The sequence below is a fragment of the Cetorhinus maximus genome, chromosome 4 (genome assembly GCF_964194155.1).
Source record: "Cetorhinus maximus chromosome 4, sCetMax3.hap1.1, whole genome shotgun sequence".
In the NCBI taxonomy this organism is placed as follows: Eukaryota; Metazoa; Chordata; class Chondrichthyes; order Lamniformes; family Cetorhinidae; genus Cetorhinus; species Cetorhinus maximus.
This window is the reverse complement of record NC_135882.1, coordinates 81,451,828-81,468,713: the sequence shown is the minus strand read 5'-3', so window position 1 is coordinate 81,468,713 and position 16,886 is coordinate 81,451,828. Positions and strand designations below refer to the sequence as shown.

Below are 16,886 nucleotides of genomic sequence, written 5' to 3'. Positions count from 1 at the left end.
TTTAAATGTTTTTCATTGGTGTCATGCATCTTTGTTTGCCAATATTGTCATCCATTTTATTTTCCAGAGTTTTATTCTCAGCCCCTCAAAATCAGCTTACCTCTAATCCATTAACTTGGTTTTTGCCATATTTATGTAATTCTCCATAATCATCCTTAAAGCATATTATATTATGGTCACTATTGCCTAGATGTTCCCCTACTTTTACTTCTCTTATCTGCTGGTCATTGCCCATTATTAGATCCAATAGCGAATTTTCCCTAGTTGAGCCTTTTGCATATTGGGTAAGAAAAGAGTCCTGTAGACATTGTAGGAACTCCGTTACCTTATCCCCTTTACCTGCCTCTTCTGTCCATTTAATATCAGGGAGTTGAAATCCTCCATGTTTTTATACTCAATTCCCTAATTTTTCTGCATATTTCTTCCACCACCTCCCTTCCACTATTAGATGGTCAGTAGACTACACCCAGTAGTGTGGTTGATCCTTCATTATCTCTATCTATATGGTTTATATTTTGCTATTTTACTTTAATTTAATTCAGTAATTTTTGTACAAAAAGGCAGAGAACATCCCTAGAGCAATTTAGTGGTTTGATGCATTAAAGAACCAACAGACAAGCGTTGCACAAGACATGTTAGTGCTCTTGGTTCTTTCTCAAATTAATCACTAATCTCACCTGTGCTATCGAATACAGGTGTCAAACAGAATGACACATGTTTTATTGTGGGATGAAAAAAATAAAGCCAGAGAGAGCTTCCCAACAAACCACTTTAGGCCACTTGTTATCTGGCCACAGAGAGAGGCAAGGCACAGATAGTTAAGAATGGGGTGCATGCAAGGCAATTAAAAAATGGGGAGAGTTTTAACAAGTAAGAATGGGTGGGTTGAGATCAGACTTACTTAGATTTAGTTCCTCCGGGTCCATGGGGACAATGAGCGACAATCACCAGACTCGATCCATCGCAATTTCTTTTGCTGCAGTTCAGGTGATGCCCTGCTCTTGAAGACCCTCCTTAAATGTACTTCATCAGGTCTTCTTTGACTGGCCCTGTCTTCTTCTTCTTCTGCTTGGTGGTGTCCATTCTACTGCCACACTGTACGCCTGGGAGGCGAAATGCATATCCTGCCAACCTCAGTCGTCTCTCCATCATGATATGCCGCAGGTGCCTCTGACCAGTTCTCTGTAGCACTTCTTCATTGGCAATGCTGTCTCTCCATGTGATGCCCAAGGTCTTGCAGAGGGAATGTTGGTGAAAGACGTCCAACTTACTTAACATCTTTGTTGTTTTCTTCCTAGTCTCGCAGGCATAGATTGCAGTTGATATTATTATGGACATGTAGATTCACAGCTTCACAGCTGTGATGATGGTGTTGGATGCCCAGACCATGTGGAGCCACTGGAAGACTGATGCTGCTTTGCCTATTCTTGTATGGACATTGATCTCTACATCACTCTCCCTGGAAATGTTGCTTTCTAGATGGGGAAGTGGTTAGCATCCTCAATTTTCTATTGCCTGATGGTGATGGGAGGGCCTTGTTGCAGTACAGTCATCATTATCTTGTAACACCATCACAACAGAGCTCACGAACTTGTTCCACAAGATCTGGGCTGCAGAGGACGTCCCAGATGACTGAAGGTGAGGAGTAATTGTCAAGCTGCCAAAGGAAGGGAACTTCAGCGACTGCAACAACTGGAGGGGCTTAACACAGCTGTCAGTACTTGGCAAGGTCTTCAGCCCAGTGCTCCTCAACAGATAGAAAGCAGAAGTAGCTGGTACCCTATGTGAAGATGAGGCAGGTTTTTGGGGTGGTGAATCATACTGTGAGCAGATCCTTGTGCTCAAGAACATCGTAGAACGGAACCTAGAGTATCGAAAACCACTTGTTATCAACTTCATTGATTTCAAGAAGGATTTCGATTGCATCCATCAGCAGTCACTCTGGTACATCACAAGACAGTATGGCATCCTGTCACAGTATATTAACATCTTCAAAGCCTTATACTGCGACTTCAGCTGCTGTGACAAGACAAGCATGGGCAATATGGACTCCTTCAACATCATTACAGGAGTATGGCAAGGCTGCATAATCTCTCACATCCCTTTTCCTCTCGATTACTGAGATTGGGCACATACTTAAAATCAGAGAAAAATGAAGCATGACTGCAGCCCACCTCCAACACACTGACTTCTATGTTTAACCAAGATGCGTTTGGATGCTGGCTAGAAATTTATTCGCCGAAGCCAGGGCTTTAATTATTGCAGACGAGTAAGTGGTTATTGGTGCAATTAACATCCATTGGAGATGTTAATGAGGTCTTTTGAAATTGATTTCAACTTCATTCTAGATTTAGCAATGTAGAACCGGTTTCCCAGGGCGCTGGAAATTGTCCAACCAGATGGAGGAGAGATTGGAGCATAGTTCGAGTGGTATTTAAACTCGTCATTGCTCCAGCTGAATAAAAGCCCACTTATTACAGCTGGTGACTCAGTTCCCACTGGTGAAGATTGCAGAGAGTTATTTATTCAACCTTGGAGGTGTTCAAACTGACAAGATCAGCATAGGAGAGGAGGTGGATATGTTTGACAGCACATCAGAAGAGGAAGACCATCACCATCCACAACAACGATGGTGCGCTGAGGTGGAATCAACTCATGAATGGAAGAGGCACTGAGGCTGCAGGAGGCATTGGCTACACCATAGGATTTACGGACAGAGGCTCTACTTCCTTGACACTTGGAAAGAGCAGTGCTTCTGACAGGCTAAACTTATAAAGTCAGGTGGTGGCAGAGATCTGCAGCCCCTAAGAAGACCCTAATAGAGGCCAATGTGTGGCCACCAGGTCTAGCAGGGAGAGGGTCTTATATATGTTCTTATAAGACCCTCTCCCTGCTAGACCTGGTGGCCACACATTGGCCTCTATTATTTTGCCTCCAGAATCTTTCCAGGGCACTACCAGGCATATCTAGGATTTCCCAATTGGCTGCACACAAATCCATAAGGCAGGACACTGATACATTGATTACCAAAGCCAGCAGTTATATAAATTTGCCTTGTGATGGCAAAAGCTAAAATGAGCAGGCACTCAGATTTGCCTCTCTGGCTGGATTACCACAGGTACAGGATGCCAACAACTATACACAGGTGGCAATCCAAGCAGTGCCACAACAACCAAAAGATTTTCTAAAGCATGAAGAACATTCATCCATCAATGTGTGTTGATTTGTAACCATAAGAAGAGATTTCTGCAGGGTTTGTGTGAGATTCCATGGGAGCTCTAATGGGTTATTCATACTACAGCAGCGCAACGTTCCAGACCTCTTGGTTCCTGAAAGCAGAATTAAGGGTTGACTTCTAAGAGACAAGGAATATCCCCTTTACCCCTATGGCCCATGATACCAGTAGAGTACAGGAGTGGAACAATGAGAACCACATGACCACCTGTGTCTCACAGCACAAACCATTAGAATGTTGAAGATGCACTTCAAATGCCTCGATAAGCCTGGAGGCATCCTTCAATACTCGCCAGTGAAGGTGTCCAGAATAATAGTGGTGTGCTGCGTCCTTCACAACATTATGGAACTGATGGAGGAGGGCCCATCTTTGGATGAAGAGAACATAGAGAAGGAGGAGAATGAAAATGGAGTACCTATTACCAAGGCCACCTGCTTACATTACTGTCAGGGACGCCCTAATGTCACAAAGATTGACCTAGTATAAAACATAAAAAATAAAATCTTGTAGCCTGTTTCCATCACCAGGACTATCACTTACCCACTGCAGCCCTCTGCCTTCCTTTGCACTAAACAACCCTTTGACCACACATCCACCCAATGTGTCCCAACATTTATTGACTGTCATCATGAGGCAAGTGAAGGGATGAGTTGGCAGTCCCAATGCAATAATAAGCAAGACATGGAATTGAAGCTAATCTATAAGTTTTGTGTGGCATTATTTAAAAAAGAAGCTTAACAATACAACATTTTGTCAAACACCCATGTGCAGCCAAAAGCAGAATACTGCAGATACTGGAAATCTGAAATTAAAAACAGAAAATGCTAGAAGCACTCAGCAGGTCTAGCGGCATCTGTGGAGAGAGAAACAGGGTTAATGTTTCAGGTCTGTGACTTTTCATCATAAGTTCTGATGAAGGGTCACAGACCTGAAATGTTAACCCACATGCAAACTCCAACCAGGCCTTTTTTGCTGAGAGCCACAGGTTTCTTTCTCCCTTTGCTGGAGAAAGTATGTCTCGCCTGCTCCTTCCTGCACCCAGATGTAATTACAGTGCCTGATGTCCACTATCCGTCCTGAACACCACCAATTTCCATTTGTGCATTACCCCTTTAAATACAACTGAGGCTGCACCATGTGGGTGTACATCACATCCATTGTGCAATTTTCTTGAACTTACGCTTCCGACCACTTGTACATGATGTGCCCCATGTGGCTTCAGCGGAGGTAAAGACAGACGTCTCAGATCCCTGTTTTGACTGTTTAGATGCTCTTGCCCTACACCCTTTGGTTTTGGAGCCCCTGAGAAAACCACCAAAGACCTGCACCTGTGAGCCGTCGAGAGACAAGGCAGCAGGTTGGATACAGGCTGGGAGTGGGAGCACTTTTAGTGGAGTTCCCATTTCCATGTCCCGTTTTGCCATCATCCCTCTCCTGGGCCAGCACCACATTACTCCTACCACTCGGCCTGCAGGGCAGCTTGCTGCAGATCAGTGAAGTGTTGTAAAGCCACAGATATAATATGTCATCCTGTTTAAGATGCAGACGTTCCCTGCACAGCTGTGGCCACGCCCTGCATATATTGATTTGAGAACTGTGCTTGATGCTCCATGGAAGCAGCCACTCTCTTCATGGCAGACCTTCTTGTAATTCTTTGTGTCACCAAGCCATTAGAAATCGAGTTGGTTCCTCCAACTCTCCACTATAATGAAGAGTGTGCGTGGCATGTTTGTCAATATCTGGCTAAGCTCCTTTTGCACCTGTAGCATTTTCCTTCTCAACAGTAGGCCCGGGCATTCAGCATCTGTGCCCTGCTGAGCAGAGCTCTCACCGTAGACTCTCCACAGCTGTCCTTGTTGCCAATGTCTGCTTGTGCTCACTTCTAAAGTGTAAATCACTGGTGAAAACCCAATGAGCTGTCTAAGTTAACCCATTGAAGTGCAAGTATCTGCACTGGTGAAAGACTGTACATTTTGCACCCTTAGAAGGAATGAGATTCTCTGAGAATTCATCTACATGTATGTCCTGCACCATATGTAAAGGCTCTGGAAGACAAAAGAAAGGGGTATGATTTAGTCATGGCAGATTCACAATCTTGATGATCATCATACTCCATAGCTCAGTTATCGATGAAATAAAGCCAGCATATGCATATCCAAGACATCTGTAATTCTGTCACCAGTTATCTGCAAGCTTCCTGTGTCTTTATCTCTGACTGAGAGGGGTGTAGCTCTGCCAATTATCTCCAAGGCCCTCACCTCGGCACCTGTTAGCTAGACTGCCTGTCCTCCAGACCTCTCCCTTTCCCTTGCACTTTCTTCTATCAGATGAAGAAACAGATTTGCGAGTGAATGAAGGTCACCCAATGGATGCAGTGCTTTCGGTGTGGGGTCTGAGAGTCAGATGCATCATATTGCATAACGATTGAGGTGAATGGTACTGGTGGATGGGTGAAGGGGAGGTGATGAAGCATATGGAAGGTGATGGCTGGGTGTTGCTGAAAGTTAAGTGGTGTGAAGAGTGATGTGATGGAGAATACTTATCAAGGCAGAGTGAAAGGATGCGGTTGAATCAACAAATTGCTCACTTTTCCTGGCCTAGTTAGATCATTAAACACTTCCTATTCTGAACCCAAGACCTGGGAACAACATGCCTGCTGCTCACCTCCTCGGCAAACTCCAACCAGGCCTTTTTTGCTGAGAGCCACAGGTTTCTTCCTCCCATTGCTGGAAAAAAGTATGTCTCACCTTCTCCTTCCTGCACCCAGATGTAATTACAGTGCTTGATGTCCACCATCCATCCTGAACACCTCCAATTTCCATTTGTGCATTGCCCCTTTAAATACAACTGAGGCTGCACCATATGGGTGTACATCACATCCGTTGTGCAAGTTAAAGACACAAAACTCAAAGAAGTCAAAGCTAATTATTTCAATTGAATTGACATTGCAGACCTGTTGGGTTGACTTCCAGGTTTTACCCATGCTATTTCATACCTTCCCCACCTCTGAAGCCATCTTCATATTAATATCAAGGACAACATGTTAAGTACAGAAGTAAATCCTTATTTATCTAATAACATCAACATTGATTTGTCAGCCACCCATTCATTAAGCACATGGGCAGGATCATCCTGAGCAATGTATAACAAATAAAATAAGCCAAAATATGTGACTACCAGGATGGTAGAAGGTGAACTTGGAGCCTTGGTCTTTTTTCAACTAGCAATTCCTATGCTTCTAGTAACTGAAGAAATGCAGAGTAGGGTTATAGTAGAGCCCTGGCAAATGCTTGAGCTATTCACTACTAATTGGTTGTTTGCTGTTTGCATGTTTTTCATATTAAAAATTACAGCTTTTGTTATTTCTATAGGATCTTCAGAACATTGGGGCCAGAAACGTTTGTGTGATGACTGACAAAAATGTAGCCAAGCTCCCTCCTGTTAAAGCTGTCCTGAATTCATTGGTTAAGAATGGAGTAAACTTTAAAGTGTTTGACAAGGTCAGAGTGGAACCAACAGATGGAAGGTACGCAACAACTCATTGGGAGAGCGTTTTTAAGGAACAAGGCCTTAATGGTGTTATTATTGGTGGCATCCCTAATACTGCTATTACACTATTAACAATTTGCCAATTAAAAAGTATATACTTAAAATGAATACTTTCTTAAAAAGAGTAGCTTCCATGTGACACTTCTAGGGCAGGGTGAAGAAACTGCATCTGTGCATATCTTGGCACATGTAGCCAGACTTCATAATGTAGGCAGCCCTTTATACAATGGCTCATGTGATGGTTTGGATTCTCCTCCAGGCAATGGAGAATAACAGCAATTTGGGTAGTAAGGCTGATGCTTCACCATCTTGACTAGGATTTCTCTTATCGCACCCAGATGTGGATCACATCTGGCACCTCCTTCCTGCCTGCTGCTTAAAAGCAACAATAGGTGTGTAGGGCCCATGTTCTCAATAAGTTTCCCTTGGGTCCACCCAAGATACTGCAGTTTCTTTGGCTCATTGTGAGGAGGCGGCAGTGGGCTCCAATGAAGGGCCTAATTGCGACTTCCCTTCCTTCAAATAACCCTCAATGACTTACCTATGCCAAGACTAACAGAGCTGCCACACCTGCCTTTTTATTTGTTACCAATGGGATGGGCTCCACCTGAACTGAATGAGTTCAGTATCCTAGCAGAAAGCATAAATAGGGAGATGGCAAAGGCGTTAGATTATTAAGATGGTGGCAGGGATCTACATGGAATAAAATAAGCCAAAATATAAATGGAACAGGAAAATAGAGCGTAAGGCAGACTAAACTTAAGGAGGAATAAAAAGAGTTATAGAACAGGAGTGTAAAGAGATAAAGTGAGAGGAATTGTTATCAAAAGTGAATTAAACTGTCTGTGCAGCAATGAACACTGTCCACATTAAAACAGGAAAGCTGGAGGCAATAATACATTGCAAGGAGCCAGTTATAGTCGGGGATACTGAGACATGGCTACAGAGAAATCAGAAGTGAGAACTAAATGTTAAAGGGTATTACATATTAGAAAATATGGCGAGGATAAAGGAAAGAGATGAAAGATAATAAAGGATCAATCACGTTAAAAGGCAGTCTGCAGATCACTTAATAGTGGAAGGGAGGTGGAGGAAGAAATATGCAAACAAGTTAGGGAAATGAGTAACAAACATGGAATAATATTCATGTGGGATTTTGACTACCCCAATTTTAATTGGCCAGAAGCTGTGGATAAAGGGGATAAGGAAATGGAGTTCCTACAAAATGTACAAGACCTCTTTCTAACCCAGTATGCAAGAAGTCCAACAATAGAAGATTCGCTACTGAATCTCATAATGGGGAATGAACCAGAGCAAATAAGACAAGAGAAGTAAAAGTAAGGATGGATTCGGACCCAAGTGACCATAATATATTGAGATTGATGTAAGCATGACAAAGACCAGGGAAGTAGACTGGAGAAAAGCCAATTTTGAGGGTTTGAGAATAAAACCTGGGAAAATAAAATGGATAACAATATTGGCATGATGTAGAATAGCAAAGGGAATCATTTAACAGACTGTAAAACAGAGCCTAGGCAAAAACATTACTAAAAACAAGAACAATCTAAACACAAAGGAGATGCTACAGATGGGCAGTACTTTTAGGTTGGTGTGCGGGCGCAATCGGTAAGCCCAGGAGCGGCTGGGGAATGGACCGGTGCCTGCAATCGGCCCCCGACCGCAATTCACGCTGGCTGGCCAATTAAAGGCAGCCAGCTTGAAATACACGCTGAAATGCTCAGCACTGCCAGGGTGGGGGAGGGAGGAGGGCGGGCACTGACATAAGTGCGGGCGAGCACTGAATGAAAGCTCCCTGAAGGAAGAGAGCTGCCTCAGGGAGCTGAAGAATTTAAAACCAATTAATAAAGATTTTAAAATCTGGAAAAAAATGTCCATTCATCAGAATCAGTCACCTGAACATATACATTGTGAAAATTCTGTCCATACATTTTTACTTTTTTAATTTAATAATGGAAACCACATCCCGCCCTTGGCTGAGGTTTAATCAAAAATGCAAAGTCCACCTGGCAGATTCTCCCGTCCACCAACTGTAAGGTTGAATGGACCACGAAAAATTGGGGACAGTTACAACTTTAATGGACTTAATTGCCCTCTTAATTGTCAGTGGACGCACTTCCGACTATTTCGCGCGCCTGCCAACCGAAATATTCGCGAGCACAGGACGACGTCGATGTACTCGCATGACATCATCACGCGCTATTTTACATTCATGTGTGTCGGGCACGTGCCCGCACGCCAACCTAATAATTCTGCCCATAAGGAAATAATTGAGTAAGGAATGAAGCGTACACTATGTCTACGGATAGCAGGGAAAAGCAAGACAAGGGAGAATACAAAGAGGTTAGGAGAAAAGTCAAGCAACTAGGTAAGTAAAGAGGTACTATGAAAGCAAATTACTAGAAACATAAGACAAAATAGTTATAGATTCTACAGATGTGTAAGTGAAAAAGTGGAAAGTCGGGATGGGAATAGAAGTGGACAGGATAAAATCACAGGAGAGATAGTGAAAAGGCTGAAATATTAAATAATTACGTCGCTTCATTACATACTGGGGAGGCAGATCAGGCAGTCATGACATTGGGAGATGAGTTTAGAAATGATGGGCTGAATTTTCCCAGTCTTTTGGAGATGGCCTGGGAAGCTGGATGGCTGGTAATATGGCGGAGGAAGGTGTTGGGAGGGGAGTTCAACAACTTCTTGCTGCATATTGCCAGCAGTAGGAATCTCAGTGGCACAGCCTCCCACCGGGTGGCCAATTGAGCCACCTATTGGCCCAGTTAAGGCCACATCCCATCCCCTGGAGGCATTTTACCCTTGTCGGACAGACCTGTCACCATGTAAGAATACTGCCAGGTAAATACTGGTGGCCTCCCAGAGGTTCCTTGGGGTGGGGGAGGGGGATGCTGATTAATGGCTGTTTCATGGCCAATGGAGTGGCCCTCCAGCAGCAGTGGCCACCTGCTTGTAGATGCCCCCCCGTGCCATCACCAGGCCTGCCCGCCTTAAGGTGGCTCTTTGAAACAGACTCATCTGCCTTCGAGGGTGCCTCAACATTGAGGTGCCCTCTCCTTCATGCTGCAGCCTGTAACATTGGTCCTGCTGCCAGCAGTCCTGGAAGGTGGGCTATGATTCTTAATTGGACAGCAGACCCAGCAGTTTATTAATAATACCCAGAGCCCCAGCAGCCCTTTGGCCCGGGGTCAGCTCCCACTTTCATTCCCAGAGGCGGGATTTCTGTCTCACACAGTCTTCATAATAGCAGAGAAATATTAAATCAGCTAATCAAAGAGGATAAAACCCCTGATGCGGACAACTGCATCTGCACACTTTAGAAGAATCTAGGGGCCTTAGCTACACTTTGCTGCATGCCACCTTTAATCCTTGACTCCCTTGTCAATCAAAAATCTGTGTAAATACAGAGAATTCCAAATACCGACGACCCTTTGTGAGAATAAATTCCCCCTTAACTCCATCTTAAATGGGAGACCCCTTATTTTGAAACTATGTCCCTTAGTTCTAGATTCCTCCGAGGCAAAACATCCGCTCAATATCTACCCTGTCACTATAAGTAAGAATCTAAATAAGGTGGAGGAGCAAAGGGATCTGGAATACAAATACAGACATCACTAAAAGTAGCAACATTGATCCATAAACCCTAAAAAATCAAGCACTAGAGTGTATTTCTAAAGGGGTAGAATTGAAAAGTGGAGAAGTTACATGTATCAGACAGTATCTTTAGACCACTCTTGGGATACTGTATACAGTTCTATTCACCATGTAATAAAAAATTATATAGAGGCAAGGGAATGTGTGCAATATCAATTTACAAAAATTCAGGAGAAACTTCTTTGCCAAGAGAGTGGTTAGAATGTGGATCTCACTGCCACAGGAGTAGTTAAGGTGAATAGTATACATTTAAGAGGAAGTTAGATAAGCAAATGGGGAAGAAAGGAATATGTTGATGAGATTAGAGGAAGAAGAGTGGGAGGAGGCTTGTGTGGAGTATCAACATTAGCTTGGACCTGTTGGGCAGAATGGCCTGTTTCTGTGCAATTATTACCAACATATGTGAAACTGTTATTGGGTTAGCCTTCTACGGGCACCAGTAGCTCTCTGGTACCTGCCCAACTGGCTGTTATTTATCAGTGAGTTTAGACAATTAGTACTAAGAAGCTATTTGACTATAAAGGCAATAGCAGGTAACAGCCATGTCACATGTGAGTGGGAGTCAAACAGCTGGCACAGTGGGTGAGCAGAGAACTCAGAGCAGCAAACATTGTAGATGAGGGAGTCAATGCCTTCTTTCTGCATGTTCTGAGAATGGGATGATGCTGAAGAACAAGTGCCTCTCCATTCTGACTGATTTGTCTGAGTAGCCTGTTTCTGTGCCGTATATTCAGTGTAATTCTATGTTACAGCATTTCTAGCACGTCCTGGAGATCCAATACAGGCTCCCTCTAGGCAGTGAGAATTCTTGATTAATAACAAGTCCGAACCCAGGCAAACAGATTGGGATGGAGCAGAATCAGAGAGTCATACAGAGGTTAATACCAGCCAACAGATCTGTACAACTAGTGATGAGATAGGTACTGTGGTGGAGTAGAATAATAAAAATATTCCCTGAAAGATGATGATCCTGAAAACAGTGATCCAGTCTTCTGGTAACCCAAATGCCTATTGTTCATTGGTAAGACTTGACAGTGAGTTAGCAAGCTGTTGAACTGTAGTGGGCACATGTGCAGCCTGTCCTGACACCCATGCATATACTTTACATTTGCAGTCTCTGTACAATAACTAAAATAGAAACATTTTCTTTTCATTCATGAGATGTGGGTGTCACTGGCTAGGCCAGCATTTATTTCCCATCTCTAATTGCCCTTCAGAAGGTGGTGGTAAGCTGTCTTCTTGAACCGCTGCAGTCCATGTGGTGTAGATACATCCACAGTGCTGTTATGAAGGGAGTTCCAGGATTTTGACCCAGCTATAGTGAAGGAACGGTGATATATTTCCAAGTCAGGATGGTGAGTGGTTTGGATGGGAACTTCCAGGTGGTGGTGTTCCCATCTATCTGCTGCCCTTGTCCTTCTAGGTGGTAGTGGTCGTGGATTTGGAAGATGCTGTCTAAGGAGGCTTGGTGAGACCCTGCAGTGTATCTTATAGATGGTACACACTGCTGCTACTGTACATAGGTGGTGGAGGGAATGAATGTTTGTGGGTGGGTTGCCAATTAAGCGGGCTGCCTTGTCCTGGATGGCATCAAGCTTCTTGAGTGTTGTTGGAGCTGCACTCATCCAAGCAAGTGGAGAGTATTCCATCATATTCTTGACTTGTGCCTTGTAAATGGTGGACAGACTTTGGGGAGTCAGGAGGTGAATCACTTGCCACAGAACTCTGAGCATCTTTGCAGCCACAGTATTTATATGGCTAGTCCAGTTCAGTTTCTGATCAATGGTAACCCCCAGGATGTTGATAATGGGGGATTCAGTGATGGTAATGCCATTGAATGTCAAGGGATGGCAGTTAGGTTCTCTCTTGTGGGGGATGGTCATTGCCTGGCACTTGTTGGCACGAATGTTACTTGCCACTTGTCAGCCCAAGCCTGGATATTGTTCAGGTTTTGCTGAATTTGGACATGGACTGCTCCAGTATCTGAAGAGTCACGAATGGTGCTGAGCATTGTGCAATCATCAGTGCACATCCCCACTTCTGACCTTATGATGGAAGGAAGGTCATTGATGAAGTAGCTGAAGATAGTTGGGCCGAGGACACTACCCTCAGGAACTCCTGCAGTGATGTCCCATAACTGAGATGATTGGCCTCCAACAATCACAAGCATCTCCCTTTGTGCTAGGTATGACTCCAACCAGCAGAGAGTTTTCCCTCGCATTCCCATTGACTCCAGTTTTGCTAGGGCTCCTTGATGCCACACTCAGTCAAATGCTGCCTTGATGTCAAGGGCAGTCACTCTCACCTTACCTCTGGAGTTCAGCTCTTTTTCCATGTTTGGACCAAGCCTGTAATGAGGTCAGGAGCTGAGTGACCCTGACGGAACTCAAACTGAGCATCAATGAACAGGTTATTGCTAAGCAAGTGCCGGATATTAGCACTGTTGATGACCTTTTCCATCACTTTACTGATGATCGAGAGTAGATTGATGGGGCGGTAATCGGCTAGGTGGCTTTGTCCTGCTTTGTTTTTTGTGTACAGGACATACCTGGGCAATTTTCCACATTGCCAGATAGATGCCAGTGTTGTAGCTGTACTGGAACAGCTTGGCTAGGGGTGCAGCAAGTTCAAACTCCTGCTAATTCTACTTAGTCTTAATCTGAATATATTTGACACAAAACAGAGAAACAAAATTCTGCAGATGCTGGAAGTTTGAAATAAAAACAGAAAAATCTGGAATGCTCAGTAGGCCAGGCAGCATCTGTGGGGAGAGAAAAATAGAATTAACATTTCAGGTCCATGACCTTTGATCAGAACTGGGAGAAGTTAAAAACGTGACAGGTTTTGGGCAAGTGAAATGGCGGGAAGGTGGGAAGAAGAACAAAAGGGAAGATCTGATTTAGACTGGAGAACAGAAGATACAAAAGTTCAAGGCCAAAGGAAGTGGTAATGTGACAAGTAAAGAAACAATAGATGTTACTAGAGGAAGTGTGAATAGCTGAATAGCTACCGTCCATACACAGATTAAAGGAAATAGGAGAGCAATGTGAAAGAAGAAACAAACCAGCAACAAAACATGAAACAAAATGGGAGCAGGGAGCTTATGATCTGAAATTGTTGAATTCGATGTTGAGTCTAGAAGGTTGTAAAGTGCCCAGTCAAAAGATGAGGTGCAGTTACTCGAACTTGCATTGAATTTCATTAGAACACTGTAACAGGCCAAGGACAGAAAGGTCAGAGTGGGAGCAAGTGGGGAATTCAAATGACAGGTGATAGGAAGCTCGAGTTGACACTTGCAGACTGAATGGAGGTGTTCTGCAAAATGGTTACCAATCTGCTTTAGGCCTTTCCATTGTAGAGGCAACCCCGGTAAGTTAATAGGCAGAGTCAGAGAAAGGGAGAAAATAATAAAGTCTAAATCAGGATTATACTGCATGTGTGTGACTGCACAGAGCATAGTAAATAAGATTGGTGAGTTACAGGCACAGATTGCCATGCGGAGTTATGATGTTGTGGTGCTAACAGAGACCTGGCTCAAGGAAGGGCAGAACTGCATGTTAAGTGTTCCTGGGTACAAGGCGTTCAGGAAAGATAGGGTAGGAAGGAAAGGAGGAGGAGTGGCTATATTGGTTAAGGCGAGCATTGCAGTGCTGGAGAAAGAGGATGTCTCAGAGGGTTCAAGGACAGAATTAATTTGGCTAGAACTACGGAACAAAAAGGGTGCAATTACATTGTTTGGTGTAGTCTGTAGGTCACCAAGTAGTGGGAATGATATAGAGGAACAAATCTGCATGGAAATTACAGAGAGGTGCAAACATTATAGAGTAGTCATAATGGGGGACTTTAATTACCTGAATGTAGGCTGGGACAGTGGTAGTGTAAAGGGCAGAGAAGGAGGTTTGAAAGAGGTGTTTTAAATGATGAAGGGCCTAGACAGAATAGGAGGAAGGTTTGTAGTGGAGTTCCCCAGGGGTCAGTATTGGGACCCGTGCTTTTCTTGATATATATTAATGACCAAGATCTTGGTGTGTAGGGGACAACTTCAAAGTTTACAGGTGATACAAAACTTGAAAGCATTGTAAACTGAGGGAACAACAGTGTAGAACTTTAACAGCACATAGACAAGTTGGTGAAGTGGGCAGATAGGTAGCAAATGAAGTTCAATGCAGAGAAGTGTGAGGTGATTCAGTTTGGTAGGAAGAACATGGAGAGACAGTATAAAATAAGGGGTACAACTCTAAAGGGTGTGAAGGAGCAGAGGGACCTGGATGTATATGTGCATTAGTCATTAAAGGTGGCAGGACTGGTGAAGAGAGCAGTTAAATAAAGCGTACAGTATCCTAGGCTTAGGGCATGGAGTACGAGAGCAAGGAAGTTATGCTGAACTTGTATAAGACACTAGTTACACCTCAGCTAGATTATTGTGGACAGTTCTGGGCGCCACACTTTAGGAAGGATGTGAACGCATTGGAGAGAGTGCAGAGAGGTTTACAAAAATGGTTTTAGGGATGAGAAACTTCAGTTATGAAGGTAGATTGGAGAAGTTGGGACTGTTCTCCTTGGAGAGGAGAAGGCTAAGAGGAGGTTTGAAAGAGGTGTTTTAAATGATGAAGGGCCTAGACAGAATAGATACTGTCTATTCAGAAGAGAAACTGTTCCTGCTCATAAAAGGATTGAGAATGAGAGGGCACAGATTTAAAATGATTTGCGAAAGAAGCAAATGCGATGTGAGAAAAAACTTTTTGACACAGCGAGTGGTTCAGGTCTGGATTGCACTGGCCGGAAGTGTGGTCGAGGTAGGTTCAATCAAGGCATTCAAGAGGGCATTAGATGATTATTTAAGTAGAAACAATGTGCAGGGTTACAGGGAAAAGGCAGGAGAATGGCACTGAGTCATAATGCTCATTCGGAGAGCTGATGCAGACATGGTGGCCTGAATGGACTCCTACACTGTAACAGCTCTGTGATTCTATGAATTCTGTGATTCTGAGACCACATTATGAGCAGCAAATACAGTTTACTAAATTGAAAGAAGTACAAATAAATCACTGTTTCACTCAGGAGGAGTATTTGAAGCTTTGGACAGTGAGAAGGGAAGGTGTAAAAGGGCAGGCGTTGCATCTCCTACACTTGCATTAAAAGGTACCATAGGAAAAGGAGGAGGAGTTGGGGTGACTGAGGACCCGGATGTCGTGGAGGAAACAGTCCTTTTGGCAAGCTGAAAGGGGAAGAGAAGCATCATGCTGGAGGTGACAGAAATGGCAGAGAATGATCCGTTGAATAGGGAGGCTGATGGGGTGGAACGCAAAGACAGGGGGAATTCTACCATGTTTTTGGGAGGGCAGGAGAAGGGGTGAGAGTAAAAGTGTGGGAAAAAGAACAGATACAGTTGAGGTCCCTGTGAACCACAGTGGGGGGAATCCTTGGTTGAGGGAAAAGGTGGGCATATTGGAATGGCTAGAGTATGGATGGTTAATCATCTGAATAAATGTGACGAGATGGAGAATGGAATAGAGTCCTTACGGGAAGAGGGGTGTGAGGAAGTGTAGTCAAGGTAGCCGTTGGAGTCTGTGAGCTTATATTGAATATCGTTTGAAAGCCTATCCCCAGAAATGGAGACAGAGAAGTCAAGGAAGGGAAGGGAAGAATCAGAGATGGATCATGTGAAAGTGAGAGAAGATGGAATTTGGAAGCAAAGTTGATGAAATTTTTCAGTTCAGGGCGAGAGTAGAAAACGACACCGATAGTCATCAATGTATTGGAAAAAGAGATGAGTGAGGGGTCTGAGTAGGACTGGAGGAAGGAATGTTCCATATATCCTGCAAAATGCCAAGCATGAGACCCATGTTGGTACCGATGACAACACCTCTTATTTGAAGAAAGCTGGAGGAGTTGAAGGAAAAATTATTCATGTGAGAACAAGTTCAGCCAGGCAGTTGAGGGTGGTAGTGAATGGGAACAAGTTGGGCCACCGTTCATGGAAGAAGCAGAGAGCTCTCAGTCCATTCGGGTGGGGAATGAAGGTGTAGAGAGACTGGACGTCCATGGTGAAAAGTTGGGGCTGGGAACTGTTAAGGTGACGTAGAGCATCGGAAGAGTCACGGATGCAGGCGGGAAGGGACTGGACATGGAGGGAAAGCAGAGTTGAAATAGGAAAAAAATCAGTTCAGTGGAGCAGGAGCAGGCTGAAATAATGGGTCTACCAGGGCAATCCTGTTTTGTGGATTTTAGGAAGAATGTAGAATTGGGCTGTTCGAGGTTGTGGTCTATGAGGTTGGAGGCTGTGGAGGGAAGATCTCCAGAGGAGGTGAGGTCAATGAATATGTATGAGGCGGATTGTTGTGCCCTGTTGAGATCAGCTCATTCAGCACAGATTAGGGACAAAACCTGGGTGCTTTCTGATCTCTAAGGCTCA

The 16,886-nt window shown here is 43.9% G+C and overlaps 1 protein-coding gene across 1 annotated transcript in view; it reads left to right on the top strand.

The window, feature by feature from the left end:
• The window catches only part of adhfe1 (alcohol dehydrogenase iron containing 1), a 70,095-nt gene that overhangs the window by 11,034 nt on the left and 42,175 nt on the right, over positions 1 to 16,886 (top strand). The window contains exon 5 of the mRNA XM_078540405.1: positions 6,607 to 6,761. Within this exon, the coding sequence (XP_078396531.1) occupies positions 6,607 to 6,761 (155 nt within the window). The remainder of the gene's footprint in view (positions 1 to 6,606; positions 6,762 to 16,886) is intronic.